The sequence below is a fragment of the Malania oleifera genome, chromosome 7 (assembly GCF_029873635.1).
Source record: "Malania oleifera isolate guangnan ecotype guangnan chromosome 7, ASM2987363v1, whole genome shotgun sequence".
NCBI classification, from domain to species: Eukaryota; Viridiplantae; Streptophyta; class Magnoliopsida; order Santalales; family Ximeniaceae; genus Malania; species Malania oleifera.
The window spans coordinates 33,726,388-33,742,711 of NC_080423.1; the positions used below are offsets into that span (position 1 = coordinate 33,726,388).

The 16,324-nt window shown below is 34.1% G+C and overlaps 1 protein-coding gene across 1 annotated transcript; it reads right to left on the reverse strand.

Annotated features, from left to right (window-relative positions):
- Positions 1–283: 283 nt before the first annotated feature.
- On the reverse strand, positions 284–10,421 carry LOC131160319 (probable polyamine oxidase 4). The gene is made up of 10 exons (XM_058115885.1): positions 9,868–10,421; positions 8,657–8,769; positions 8,453–8,542; positions 6,512–6,624; positions 6,061–6,148; positions 5,803–5,888; positions 5,596–5,698; positions 4,802–4,899; positions 1,356–1,785; positions 284–833 (listed from the first exon to the last, which is right to left on the reverse strand). Exons 1-10 carry the CDS (start codon positions 9,905–9,907, stop codon positions 519–521), a joined length of 1,476 nt encoding a protein of 491 aa, XP_057971868.1. The 5' UTR covers positions 9,908–10,421; the 3' UTR covers positions 284–518.
- Positions 10,422–16,324: the final 5,903 nt, after the last annotated feature.

Sequence of the window (16,324 nt, forward strand, 5' to 3'; positions counted from 1 at the left end):
ACATGCACAAGATCTAGCCACAATCGCACGCAATAATCTAACCCACCCCCTCACCAAACAAAACCACCATCAAAACCAAACCCCAACCTCTCTTTATCTCTCTTCATATCTTTATCTCTCTTCATATACACATGAAGTTCTTCACGATCTCCCCCTTCCCATTTGACAAAAAAATAAGAATCTCTCCTAAAATTTACCCAAAAATATACAAACAAAGACTAATTTTATTACAAAATGTTTTTTTATCAAATCTTATGAAAAATCAATATTTTACGCCAATAGATAAGAAGAGTGGTATACCCGCAGTTAATCATTGCAGAAGAATGTGTATTACAGTCCCAAGCGTTTTTCATTTTACCACCAAAAAAATATAAACATAAAAAAGACTTATGGGATGTCTCCGGACAGACTTTTCCCTCTTTAGATTTGTTTTTGCTGCATGAGTCGCTGAAAATATATAAATGACGGACAAATCGGGTGGACTATATAGCTTTCTCAGTTCATCATCTATGGATGTTTCAAATCCTTGAGATCTGAATTGGAACCGTGGCTTCCAGAATTTCATCCCGGAAGGAAGCAAGCTGGATCATTTCCAAGTTACCCAGTCGCTGCAATAGATGCAACTGACAGTTTTGAGCAGCCATAATTCCAGCCGAGTATGCACCATGCACAGATCCTTGGTGGTCCATGCTGACTGCTTCGCCTCCAAAGAAGAGATTGCCCAAGGGTGCTCGAAGCCTCTCATATAAATCCTCAGGTTGTCCAACAAAGTCGTACGAGTAACAACCAAGCGAGTTGGGGTCAGATCCCCATCGGGATACAAGATACTGGACCTGTACACAAGGCCAGACCAAATAGCAGTTGAAAAACGTTTGTATTTTTGTAGCTTTCAAAATACTCGCAGAAGTTTAATGCAATTATATCAGTTCCCTATGTCAGCCAACAGCTCTACTACCAATTTGTCACAATCAACAAAAAACCTAAATCAATAATCTCAGACAAACAAGCAGAACTGTGATCTGACCCAACAATCTGATGAAATCATCTTCAGATAGGGAGTTCATTCCCTACCACCAGAACCTTAAGGGTGATAACTATCAGTATGGAGCTACAGCACGCTAATGGGCATGACAACATGAAAACATGAGTAATCTTGTTTCCTACAGGACAATAAAAAAGGATACATAATTATAAAAGCTCACTGTGACATTCCAAAACATCTGGAAGTAGCTAACCTAGTGAACAACCTAAGTTCTTTTATATTTGTTCTTTTTTTTTTGGGGCGGGGGGGGGGGGGGGGGGGGTGTGGGGAAGAGAGGAGAAGAAGTTGAAGGAATGCAGAACAGTTAACTTACAGGTTTGGTTGCATCAGGGAACATTTTCTTGAGCTGAAGCATTGCAAAATTAGCAGCAGATTCATTGGATAGCTTCTCAAGATCATAAGCAAACCTGCCCGCAGCCATATAAACAAGAACAGGATGGCCTGTTGCCTTGTGAAGATTCAGAAAATAACCACACCCATAAGATGTGGGTGCAACAATACCTAACAGTTCCACGTTGGGCCAAAACACATTATCAAATCGTAGGGCAATTTTATTTTCATTGCCCACCCCAAGATCTGAAATTGCAGCAACCTTCCACTCTGGTAATTTAGGCTTGAACTCAATCAAATTAGCTTTAAGGACTCCAACGGGTACTGTCACAATAACAGCATCTGCAACAAACTTCTTCCCATCCTCAACTGTGACAATCACCTTATTACACCCATTGTATATCTTTGAAACCCTTCAAGTATCAAAAAGTCAGCATACAAGTCAATATTCACCAAGGACAAGAATAACCTAATTTATTTTCTAGACCAGCTATTAAGTATTTGAGTTGATTTTATCCAATACAACTAAATTTTGTGTCGAAACAGGAAAATTGGCACTGATGGATAATTCAAAGTTCTAAAGAACAAACCAAAGGAACAAAACTATAATTAGATAAGATAGGGGAAAAGATAAAATACTGTAGTAAAACATCCTCAAGTACTGTGCCCTACTCAAGTTCGAACCCTTTCCCACAATATCATGGAGATGTTCGAGAGGGATGCATAAGCATAGGCTTCATGCCTGTATGCTTGTGTGCTTATACAGCACTGACTCGTTCATAACAATATGCCTGCACATGCCCTATTTTTACTGACTGCAATCAAGGGGGTTATAACCTCTTGATCATTGCATGAAAAAGATTAAAAGGAACAAAAAAAATCAAAATTTTACCACCGCATTTAACAGGACAATACTCTGATTTGGCTGAACAAAACCACTAATTGCTACTCAATATATATATGCACACATATGTACGCACACATATATCTATACATACGCGCAGGCACGAGCACATGCACACATAAAAAGAAAAATCGGAGCTTGAATCTCTCATCCAATTGGTGGCAAAATTAAAGCTTTCAAGCTTGGATTTCATCTGACAATAGTTAAACAATCATATAAGTTGAGTTGGAGTTTGAGCCTCAACCTCATCTTCTAATGACTCCCTCTGGACTTTATAATAAAGATTTGCTCTTAATAATAATAACTACAAAAATGCCGTGCTTCATGCTGGGTCAATTTAAGCCAAAAATACATGAATTTTAATAAAATAAGTTTAAAAAAAAAAAAAACATAAACACTCTGGCCCGCCCAGCTTCTCTCCAAACTCAGCTATACATGCAATTTGACCAAACAAGGGAAAAAACCTTCGCTGATTTAAACCTGCCCACTTGACACAAATCCACCCAGGTCAAAAGTCAATGAATATAAGGATGCCACATGGCAGCCCTGAAGAAAGCAGAGCCGAAGTATGATATAAGTTATAGATAACAACAATAATAAGTGCAACATAAGTTTGCAAAGAATTTTAACCTTAAAATATAGTATTTTTTTAAATTTAATTTTTGCACCAGGATATAACTAGCATGAATCCATGTACACCCACGCACTCTGCATATGCACAAACACAAGACTTTTGTGTAGGTACCCATAAAAATACATGTATCTGTGTATATGTGTTTGTGTACATCAGGGATAATATTTCTTGGGTGCACAATAACTCAGGGTTTCAGCTGAATTAATTCTTTGGTAGTTCAAGAGCATGTGCACATGCAGGTCTATCTGCATTACGTCTATCCACATGCCTGTGCATGCATATTCACATGTCAGCATTATATGCATGCACACATGCAGGTGTATGTGTAAAAGTGTGTTCATGTGGAAGCATGTACAAGCACAAATTGCTTGTGCATACTTCAATGCAATTTTTTAATTTCTTTCAAGTTTTTTTTTTTTTTTTAAAATGAACATTTTGAATCTAAATTATGTTTATAACTTATATTATTCTACATTTAGTATGCCACATTACATGCATGCACATGAGCTTGTGTATGTGTGAAAGTGTGTTGATGTGAAAGCATGTGCCTTCACTCACTGCTTGTGCATATACTTCTATGTAAATTTTTTTCTTTCGAGGTCTTTTAAAGAAAAATGAAAACTTAAATATAAATGATATTTATAATTTATATTGTTCTGCATTTAATTATTATAATTACTATTAACTCTTATGCGTCTAATAAAAAACAACATTAAATATATGTTAATAATAATAACATACCAATACCCAAATTTCATTTAAAGTAGCATCAAGGAGTTCTTCCAAGAAAAATGTGGAAATCAGGGGCTATTATTACTTTTATTATTATTTAATAATAAACAGACTGCTTGAGTTTTAGGTTGGAGGTCAACCTCCAGTTTATATACAATCATAATCATTCCTGGCGAAAGCAGTGTTTGAAGCACCAAAAGATTTTGATTTCTCTTTTTATTTTCACTTTCTATAACAGTCGAGAGTTTGGGATCCACTTGTGCACGGCCAGCAAATATTGGATGTTCAACATCTGATTTCATGTTGAGTTGGCAAAAACCTATTTTTTAAAGTAGTTTCGAAAGACATACTTTGATATATAGTGTTTCCAAACAATTAATTTGGTCAAAAACTCTATACCTGTATATGACTTAGATTTCACAAACTCTTTATTGCTAGCTAATCATTTCATTTATCTTATACGACACATCTTCCAAATTTGAGGCTTAATAGATACAAGTATTTATCATTTGATGGTCAAAAATAATCTCTCATACTAAACTCAACTCATTTATACATTCATCAGTTCAATATTGTCCCATTTATATGCCAAAATTTCTTAATAATTCAACTATGTTCAATTCTCTGATATGATAGAAACCTAATACTTGAGTCTGGCAAGCTTCCCAAGAAAAAGATAAACAAGCAAAATGGGAAGCAAAAGCAGAACCACATTTGCACAGCAGTAGCATCATCTACTATAAAATGTCCTCAACTAACATATCTGACCAAAAATTTTTTTGTTTATTTATACACACAACTGTCCATTAATAGTTTTGCTCTCCTACGGCCCTCCCTCAAGCACCCAAAAAAAAAACAATCAAACAAAAAAGAAATTATGTTATTTTTCCTCTAAAAATTATACTACTTTTCTAAGTTACTGTACCTTCAACATTGCCCTTTCCATCCATCCTCAAAAAAATAAACACTTCAGCTATCTGCCCCTGTACTTAATGAGGGATGTTTCTTCTCCCCCAAAAGTTCCCCATTTCTTTCCCTCTACGCTGTCCAAAAAATATCTTTCAGACATACTGCATCATCTCATGTTTCTTAAGTTTTTTAGCACCTTTTGTTTCAAACAAGGAAATACAGTATCGTAAACATTAAAATACATGCATACCTGTGATTCAATCGAACATCAATGTTTTTTGCAAGAGCCTTAACTATAGGGTAATAGCCTTGAAGCATAAGTCCATGACCACCAGAAAGGACATGCTCCTGTGCATAAAGAAGCAAACTCAACAATGTAAGCATTCACATGAAGATGAAGACAATAGTCATTGTGACTTTAAACTAATATTTACTTTTGTCCAGTTGGTGAGACTGGACATATATACATAAACTTGGATAATCAAGACTAATTAATATACATAAACACACCCCGAAAATTTACTAATTAATAAAAACACATTCATGCATAAAGATTTTAGCATCTACTTTTGATAATGTACACTGAGATTATAGTTTTAGAGCTTTAAACTTTAATAATAATAATAATAATAATAATATTACTCAACAATGTAAGCATTCACATGAAGATCAAGACAATAGTCATTGTGACTTTAAAGTAATATTTACTTTTGTCCAGTTGGTGAGACTGGACATATATACATAAACTTGGATAATCAAGACTAATTAATATGCATAAACAAACCCTGAAAATTTACTAATTAATAAAAACACATTCATGCATAAAGATTTTAGCATCTACTTTTGATAATGTACACTGAGATTATAGTTTTAAAGCTTTAAACTTTAATAATAATAATAATAATAATAATAGTAGTAGTAGTAGTAGTAGTAGTGCTATAACAGAAAATAGCATTAAAAAATATGCACCATCAACAGCACTGGGTAGCAGCACAGACAAATTTAAAAGAATCAAGCTAAGAAAAATGTAAGATACTTCCTCACCTGATCCCAGGTTTTAAGTGATATCATGTCTGCGTCTGCGGCAAACCAAGCTTCCATCCTACATATATACCACTGCAACACTTCATGTGCAAGCCCACTTTGTCTACAAGGAGGTAAGTTTTGTTGGTAAATTCTATCAATTTGAGAATCGACCATCAAGCACGTGCGTAATAATTTATCAATAAACCGATTTTTCATTTTCCATACCTTAAATTTGGATGCCTTTCCAGCACAATTGAAATTGCTTGAAGAACAGACATGTCCTCACTATATTCATTCCTTACTTTCTCAGTCTAGAGGTGCAAATAAACTAATCAGAAATGTTTTAATTGCCACAGAAAAGAATCCTCCATTTTTTATATACTTTATTATAGCATTACAGATTTAACTAAAGGATTAGCTGCAGAAAAAAATATAGGCTTGCAAGGAAAATTTCCAGCCAGAATGAATGCTTAGAAAGCCTACCTCTTCCAGAATTCTCTTGAACGCGTCTCCAACTTCAATAACCATCTGTTGGGGAACTTGACGACCATCCATGTCAAAAAGCTTGTAACTGAAGGACCAAATCCAGCTTTTCATAAACTAGTCCAACTGACAAAAAACTAAACTTATGCGAATGGTCACGTGCTGTGACCCTGTTTTCTGTCAAAAGAATTTTCTAAACCTTTAACTGAAAAAAATCCACAAATTCACTACTTTATATCTGTCCAACTCAGTTTTAAAGTCACCCAGAAGCCCTCAATCCACACTCATTATGTGTAATGCAACGAAGACCCAACTGGGACTGAGATGAACCAATGAAGAATTGAAGATACTGATTCATTTAGCATTCTCAAGAAGTGATGCTTGCTTAAAGTATTGACTTTAATTGCTAAACATTTCCAAGTGAACAAACATTGAGACAGCAAATAATTACCTTTCCAAGTCATGGTCATATAACACAGAGTTGTCACCACTGGTACGGTATAATGTAAGATTCAGACGCCGTATCAATGGAGCCAAGGGATTCTCATTGCAAACACCATGCAGCCTAAACAATGTTCCAGATAAAACAAATCACCAAGGTATCAAAGCATGCACATAAAGACCCAAGCACAGAATTTATTAGTGATAACACATGGTAAAATATATATGGATAAATATAATAGATAATAACGTGATTTCATATGTAAGGATGAGCTCAAAAATATGCATAAACTATGCATTGAAGATGTGCATCAAAATGCACATTTGTAACAAGGATATAATAAAATGTTAGATAAAGGAAATTTGCATAACGTGTTGTGAAAAATTTATTGGCCTCTTTGGGCAACATTACATTACTTGCTACCTTTATCTGAGGTTACATGCTTAATGGGTTGTTTATTAAGGGTGATTTTTGTTTGTTTTGGAGGTTGTGGTTGGCATTTTAAAACCACTGACATTAGATAATCTGGCACAATTAGAATAAGCCAAATGGTTCTTTTGTTTTCTTTTCTTTCAAGTGTTTCGTGGTTATGCAGTAGCCAAAAGCTTTAGAAAAAAAACAGTTGTTGGCAAAAGCTTCAAATTGTAACTTTTTCCAATCACGGCTGCCAACCACAAACATTACCAAAAATGCCATCCCAAGGACAATTGTTAACCACAAGTGCAACTGTAACTGTGAACTACAACCACCAACAACAGTATTGCCAGACAGGCCTTAGATTTTTCTGAATATTCTTGTCCAAGTCATTTGCCCATATTTGATTCTCAGAAGAATGCTTCTTAGACGAGCAATTTGGCCAGGAATTGAGTCGTGTCAATTTTTCTGCCAGCACATTCATCAACCAGAATTTTATCTTGTGGAGATTGTGCTAGGAACTACTCAAAGGGAATAGTGACAAGATCTTCTTGCAAATGGAGTGTCAGTATGATATAGTGAGTGATTCTTATAGGGAATTCCATACATGGGATGGAAATTGAGTTGAGGATAAAATATGGGCTGATAAGATGAAAAGAATGGCTTTGATAGCGATTGGGGCTTGGATGTGTTTCCCAATTTTAATGATGAAGAGATTAATCTAGATATAGATGGTGGCCAGGTTGTGAGGAAGCAGAAGAATCATAGGGGATGTCATTACCAGTTCCCACTTTGCCAGGCTACAATCTACTTCTAATAGAAGTAAAATTATTAACAAGTAATATAATAAGGATAACTAAGCTGAAGGTCTTCATCTTAAGAAAGGCTGCCCCAGGATGCAGCAAAATTTGATTCGATTGCAGCAAGAGTAAGGAAAGGAAAAGGATTGAGAGAGTCGAATAATTTAAGGTGCTCCATAACTTATGATGGGAAGAGTTTAGAGGAAGGTTTTTGAATACAAATATCAATACACACACACACACACATTATTTTTGCTAGGCAAAAGGGTTTTTGAATAAGGTGTCCTAGTTTCTTTATTTTTTCTTCTTTTTTAGCTTTGAAGGCTGCTTGTCCTCCAGTTTGTACTCCTTTTATGTCTTAATATGTTGTGTGTGTATATATATATATATATATAATCATATTTTAAAAGTCAATATCACATTTCATGTCCATAACAAACTTAAGTAGATGTGAGAATTACTCCTCACATATGATCATAACAATGTGTAGCATGGGTTGATTGATAAATTTGACTATCCCATTGAGCAACTACAAATGAAAATTTGTGTTGATTGATGATTCCTATGTGTTAAATTCAAGGAGGCTATGTCATGTACAGAGGTTAATATGCCGACAATGAACAAATTCAATCCAACAAAAGCTAGAAACCAACAACCAATCAGATCATGAGATCAAGATCCATCAACATATAACCACAATAAACAAAGCAAACAAAACTAGTAAAATAAGAACTTTCCATGATGCTCCCATATCAACAGGACAGCCAAATGAATAGTCGGTGTGTATTCGACCACCAAGCCTATCTCGTGATTCCAACAAGAGCACCTAAACAAACACAATAAAGTAATGCTCCATAAAAGGCAGCTCAAAAAATGTCAAAAAGCAGCACAAAAAAACATTATCATTAGCTTTAAAATTGGAAATTCAATCAGCAATCACCTTAAAAGAAGCACTAGAGAGAGTTCGTGCTGCAGCTACACCCGAAATACCTCCACCAATAACAATAACAGAAGGTGGAGAGCTTGGCCTCGGAATGTGGGAGGCAAAGGAACCTGATGGGCCACAAATAGCAATCAGCAAGGGAGGAATGATCTTAGTTTGGAACTGATTGAACATACAAAAAACAGGACAAAAAAAAAATTTACAGAATGAAAGTGAACAGAAATTTAAAAACAAAAAAAAAAAACAAAAAAATAAAAATAAAAAATAAAAACAAAAAATTAAAAACAAAATTAAAAAAAAAAAACAAAAAACAAAAACAAAAACAAAAACAGAACAAATCAAAACCCATGACCTCCATATTCCCTACATATTAGAAGTGACACCCATTAAGCTCCACCCATAAAAATAAATTGAAGAATCTTTCTCAATTGACCTCTCCAACCAATCAAAACTAAACCTTAAACCAAGCTTTACTGAATACTTTGGAATGTCAAACAGCTATCACAGAGCATGGTCAATCATAGGCCGCTCTAGTGCAAATCATATCACATTCCAGCAATAACGTTTCTTTTTTCTTTTTTGCCAAATAATCATTGTATATCCCGTTAAGCATCAGCATAGCATGATTTTTTAGGATAAATTACACACAAGTCCCTGAAATTTCACTAAACTGCACTTACGCCAATTTCAGCTTTGATGAGACTCATAAAGAGGGAATTGAGCTAGCACCAATTTGAAACTATGAGGATCACGCTATTACAATTAAAACTTCCGCAATGTGACGCAATTTACCCTATCTTTGTTTTATCTGTAAAAAAATGTCATTGCCTACCACAGTAGATGCAAATAGCTCAACTAATCCAATTAATTAAGATCATCACTATTCATCTCAGGCTCAATGATTCTGATTTCTCTGCGACAATCATTTCATGATTCCTTAATAAAAGAGTACGTAATTCTATGATGATTCAGTAAAAGAAAAAAAGATATTAATACAGACAACGGAGAAGAACAAGGAATAGAAGATATTCCCAATTAGTGGGGACTAGGAAAAAAAAAAAAAAAAAACCTATCACACCAGCAACCAAATCCGCAAGACAAACCGGAAAAAGAAAAATTAAATAAAACTGAAGGGAAAATGAAGAAACCACAATGAACACACATACAAAAAACTCAAAAACCGAGATCAACAATTGAATAACACTAACCGTCGAGCAAACCGTCAGGGATGGAGTCCTCGGAGTCCATTTAGAAAGCAATCGACAGCCAAACAGAATTAAATCAACAGCGCGTGGGATGATGATGATGATGAAGAAAGAAACGAGGATTGTAAATTAAACAGATTAAGGGTGTATAGGAATCAAGAAATTAGAAACTAATTGAAAAGAATGATAGAGAATGAAGATGAGAAGGCCGGCCATGAAGCGGCGAAGATTGGAAGAACAACGCAGCTTGTCAAACCAGCTCATAATATTTGGATCTCAATGGTTGCGACTCCCTCGGCGATGAATCCTAGGCCTACCCCTTCGACACAGATGCGTCGATTGCATACATCGATGCTCTCCTCTCCCTCGTCTCCTTCCCCGATCACTCTCCGTCTCTCTCTCTCTTAGGCTCTTCCCACAGATCTCTTTTTCCGCGAAAGAACGAAAGACTGCCCGTATATATAGAGGGAGAGAGGGAGAGAGAGAGAGAGGCAATGGCGGGCGTGGCCGTGGGGGCAATAGGGTGGAGAGTGGGGGCGTTAGGTGGCGTGGCGCTTGATAGGTTGCGTTTCCTCTCGGTTGTAAAAGACGCAACTTACCGGTCCCGACGGGATTGTTTGGATTCATTCGGTCATCTTTCCTTCGTACCTCTTTCCTTCTTTCGTCAGCTTTCAACCCTCTTTGGCTTTTTCCTCTTGAGTTGAAAAAGAAATTAAGATATTTTGAAATAATTTGTATTTTTACAGGAATATTCCAAAAATTATATTGCATTATTTGGTACACACTAATAAAAAATTGTCAATTGATTTTTCAAAAATATTAAAATGGTAATACAGATGTTTTCGCCCACTAACCTCACCGTTTCGCGATGCCAAATGTAACAGTAGGTATTTTCCAATTTGATCACAGCATTTACAATTTTACCTTATAAAAGGTGTCTCACATAATTAAAATTCAAGTCATCCTTATAAGTCAAATATTTCTTTAATACAGATTTTATTTGTGATTGTGACATATAACACTAATTATTAGTTCACTGCACGCATTTTATGGTTTTTTTTTCTTGAAGTGATTATTATTAGATATTAAATTTTAAATATAAAAAAACTGATTATAAATATGATGATTTTGTGCGTCTCTTATTTTGCTCCAATTTTTTTTTTTTAAATAGAGTTGAAGTAACTCATCAACATATCAAAAATAGGCACTGTCGAAATATTTTTTACTATTATTAAATTTAGATTCACTTTAAACTAATGGAGTTTGTTGCTTTAAAAAAATGATACGTTACAAATTTTTTTTTTTTATAATCTGAGGACTCCAATCACCATCGCGCCACATTGGACTGCTGCGGCACCAAACCCGGCAATGAGTAAAAGTCGTCCGCCCATTGATGCACCCCTGGCAAAAAAATAGATTTAAAAATGCATCGTATTGAAAGAGTTTGGTGCAGGGGGTTTTAGGTTGACAAATGGATTAATATACAATAAAACCTTGTTATGTTTAGAAATAGACTTTGAGAGATTATTGTGATTTTTTTTTAGGATAGTGTTTATTATTTAGGCAATGTCATCGTGTAAATTAACTTTGATTTCAATAAATAGGTTGAATTTTTTACAATAAATATTTTAAATTCAATTATTTTTTAGAGTTATTATTTATTAATATGCTAAAAGCTTGAGTTTATTCATAAATCAATTGAATTTAGAGAAAATGGTGATGTTATACTACTGGTTAATTTGTGATCTTTGAATATTAATATTTTAAGATAAAAATTGTATAGACATTTATAATATTTTTACCTAAGTCATTGTGTGAAATCTCATTGTTCATCTCGAAAAATTATTTTTCAAAATAACTTTTTACTTCTTTCTATTAAAAAATAAATTTTGTAAATAACCCCGAAAATAAGAAAAGCAATAATGTTATAGAATTTTATATAATGTAATAGAATATAATCAAGCGAAAACAAACCTCTTAAAAATTAAGTAGCAAGTTTTAAACATCACAAATTATAAGGTAATATTAAGTATTTAGTTTCCAAAGAAATGCTAAATATTTACTTCCTGAAAAAGGGTATATTTTTAACCTCCCGAAAAGATGTTAAAATCGACCTCCTAAAGAGGTGAGACATTTATCCTCTAGATGAGGTAATACATTTAACCTCCGGAAGAGGTGGTAAATTGTTACTCATTTTCATATTGTAATTGAAATCATACTCTCGAAGAGTACAAATTGAGAAAAAAAAATAATGTTTCTGAAGAAACATATTTAAGTACCCTTGAAAATAATATTATATCTATTATTATCTCAGTTTTACTTCAGTTTTACATTTTGTTTTCCTAAATTACCTTATTATTGTTAACTTATTCACATGTCGAACCTGAGAAAAGTTTTATATAAAGACAACGCTACACGTATAGCTCAACTAATAGGAGGATACATAAAGGGTGACAGAACGAAACATATCTCTCCAAAATTCTTCTATATATATGAACTCCAAAAGAATTGTGATATAGATGTTCAGCAGATCTGATCAAGTGATAATCTAGTAAATTTGTTCACCAAAGTTTTGCCTACTAGAACATTCAAGAAATTGGTTCATCTCATCGGAATAAGACATCTTAAAGATCTTAACATAAGGAGTTAATATATAGGTGACGTGAAACGCCCCGAACCCTTAAACCCGGGTCCGGCGCGTTATACCTAATAATCCATAATTAACATAACATACGCAGCGGAAAATATAATCATAATCTCCATATAACATTATACCAGAGTTTACTAATTCTAACTATAATCCATATTAAATCATCCAATACCTGCATTTCCATAAATCTACATAACTCCCAAAATAATTAAGTATGTTCACGAACTTTCTTTTCTCCACAGACTTAAAATATAAGGACGTAAAACATAAATTTTTACATCTCATAATTAACATAGAAATATACTATTTTCTTTTACTATTTCCCAATAATGTTATAGAACCTCGAGCTCTCTAAGCTCGATCTCAATGAAATCCTGAAAAAAAGATAAATTTATATTCGGGTGAGACACATCTCATTAAGGGAAGAAACCATATATTAAAGCAGTGTGTGGCCAACATGAGTTTATATTTAACATAATATTTAACATTTGAAAATCTTTAACATAATTTTTAAAATCATTCCCTGATCCTAATCAAACACATGCAAATGTTTAACTCACGAGATTTCCCGAGAATAGGGGTGATTACCCGCCCATACAAGTAGCACCCCTCTGCTCTGATACTTAGGCAACCCAAAGGTCGCAACTAAAGCATACCAGGGCACTCACCTTACTCAGTAAGCCCTCAAGTGATAAATTAATCTCGTACTCACACATTCAACAATAGTTTATCGGTAAAGGCCCTAAGGATAGGGAATTCTACCCGCCCATACAAGTAGGTTCCATCTGCCCTAATACATTATGTGGCTACTGCCACATCTGTAGCTACTAGTGCACTCGCCTTACTCAGCAAGCCCTCAGGCGAAAGGTACGCCTCGCCCAATTGTAACATGTTCTACGTACATACGTACTTCTAATATCATAATATATCAATCTGTTCTGTCATTATACATTCATGCACATTCATTCCTGTTCATAACTTAACTTTGCATTTCGTTTCACTTTAAGTGAATTTTTCCCATTTACATCATTTGCCTTTGTTATTTCATTTCATTGCCATTTCATCAGTCATTTCATTGCATAACATTTCATTTCATTACTTCGTACTACAGCTGGTCTTTAACCATCATCAGTTAGTCTACGTAGAAATGTGTTAAATCTGCTAACACAGCTCTTTTCTGTCATCAGTTAGTCTACACAGAAGTGTGCTAGATCTACTAACATGACTCTCTTTCAGCTGTCTTACATTTACATGGTTGCATTTAACATACACAGGTAACATTGTCCATATAATATTTTATTTTCATTGCTTTACTTACTTAGCCTGCATCTCATACATTTAACATATATTTGCATAGAATCTCATGCCACACAATTTAACAGTAAAATTCATACATTGCTTATAAAATAAGCCAACCAACATTTAATGTTTATATACTAAAAATACCTTTCATTTCTTAATTAATTATCCTGAAAATATTTCCCACTTTCATCAGTTTATTTTCGCATATACATATCTAATAAACAACCCTAAACTTGGAAAAAAATATAATTTAAACAGTTGACATTTTACCCATATCGAAACATATACACGTACATATAACACAATTTATTTTTTCATTAAATTCATAAAAATTCTAATTTAATATATATTTTTTCCCTTACCTGATTTCTTGAACTACGCCAACAGGGACTCCGAAAAATACTTGCGTCGCTCACCCAGACCCTGAAATTAAATTCCTAATTCCAATAAATTATTCTTGAATAAAATATTATTTAAATATTTCCTAGGGTCATAATTCCTAATTAAATAATAAAACCCTTAAATTTAGCTAAATTGTCAAATTTCCCAAATCCCACTCTCGCTTTAGAGTAGGGCCTAGAAAATCCCAATTGACAAATTACCTACGTCAAAATGACAATAATGACGACTAGGACCCCGTGGTGGTGTCCGTTCGTCGATTTAACCACATATTAACGGTGAAATTGAGAAAATAGGGAAAAATTACCTTTCCCCAGAAGCAGTGCCTAAACCGTTCTCATGAAAAATCTGCTCCAATAGAAATGTCGGCAGCGGAACCAGGATTCCAACGGCACCTTCCGTTTCCCGATCCGTTGTAAACTCACCGAGTAATTGAGAGAAGGAGAGAGACGTAGACGGAGTGGCTGAATGTGAGAAAATAAAATTGCAGAGGGGTGGGAGGCGTGCTGCGCTGTTCCAGCTCCTTCTTTCTTCTTTCTCCTTTCTCGGTCTTTCTTATCTCTTCTGCAGTACTTTATAGAGATATAGAGATTAACTTACTTACATATATATATATATATATATATATATCTTATTTTAATTATTTTTTTTTATAAATCCAATACAATAATATTTAATTTAACAATTAGTTATTTAATTATTTAATTTATCTTAATTTAATTTACTTTCTTTATTTTTAATTTTTTTCCCTCTTTTCCCACGTCATTCCTTTTATTTATTTATTTTTTATTTTATTTATTTATTATTATTATTTTTAATCATTTTAATTTTTCGGGTCTTTACATGACGTCCAAGGGAGAGTATTATGAAAATCATAAAAATTAATGACTGTCACCCCTTTATTTTCCACCTCTATAAATTATGTCCCTTTGTTTTCCACCACCATAAATTATGTGATATCCTTATTGCCCTACAAATGGGTCCTCTCTCCCTCTCATTTTGACATACACACATAAGACTTGGAGTAGGCATACGAATAGAAAGGATGAGAGAAGAGGAGAGATAAAAAGGAGAGATAATTTGTACAAGGCAGGTTTCAAATCATCTTGTAATTCCTCCCGAGATAGTGAAGTTTTTGTTCCCATCTGCCTGTGAAGTAGGCATAGTCGAACCACATAAAATTTCTGTCTCGTCTTTATTTATTGCATCTTTTACAACAATTGCTTTTGTGATGTCCTGATTTTTCATGCCATTTTTTTTTTTTTTTTGGATAATATCATAAATAACATATCGACCACGCCACCACCCTGATACCATTTAAACATGACCCAGCCCAAGGTGGGTACCAGATAAAACTATTATACCAATATTCCTATTAACGGAAGTCACAAAATATACATACATCACAGTGAATGCACATACCAGAGTGTAAACTAACCAAAGTTAATACATCAACGTACATTCCCAAAATAACAAAACTCTAGGGGAATCATCCATCTCTAGTTACACACTCACCCAATAAGTCAAGGTACCAGCTCCACTTTATCTAGGAGCTCTATCACCATCTTGATCTCGGTTTCCTGAAATATTTAAATGATTGGGTGAGACACATCTCATGAAAACGGAATAAATTATCTATAGTGTGTGGCAATACGAGATTCATTATATCATAACATATAAGCATACCAATGTTATTATTTTTTGAGAAAAATATATCATTCCACATTTACTATCGTATAGATATACAAAAGAAACTTTCAAAAGCTTTTACTTTCATTTCAAAAATCATTCCATATAACCCAAATTTACCCACAAATTTCTTGAGAATATGGAAACTTACCCGCCCATACAAGCAGCTTCCATCTACCCTAATATCACTTGTAGCCTAGCTCGATTTACCCAGTTCAGCTACAACTGATACATATCAGAGCACTCACCTTACTCAGTAAGCCATCAGGTGTTGTGTTTTACTTCGCTTTAATTATTTATTATCTCAAACTATTCATTTCCCGTTTCATTCCTATTCCCTTTTTATGTTCATTCTCATTTCCAATTCTTTTTCTTTTCCATTTCCATTTCTAGTACATGAGTTTCCTCAGTAACCCACAC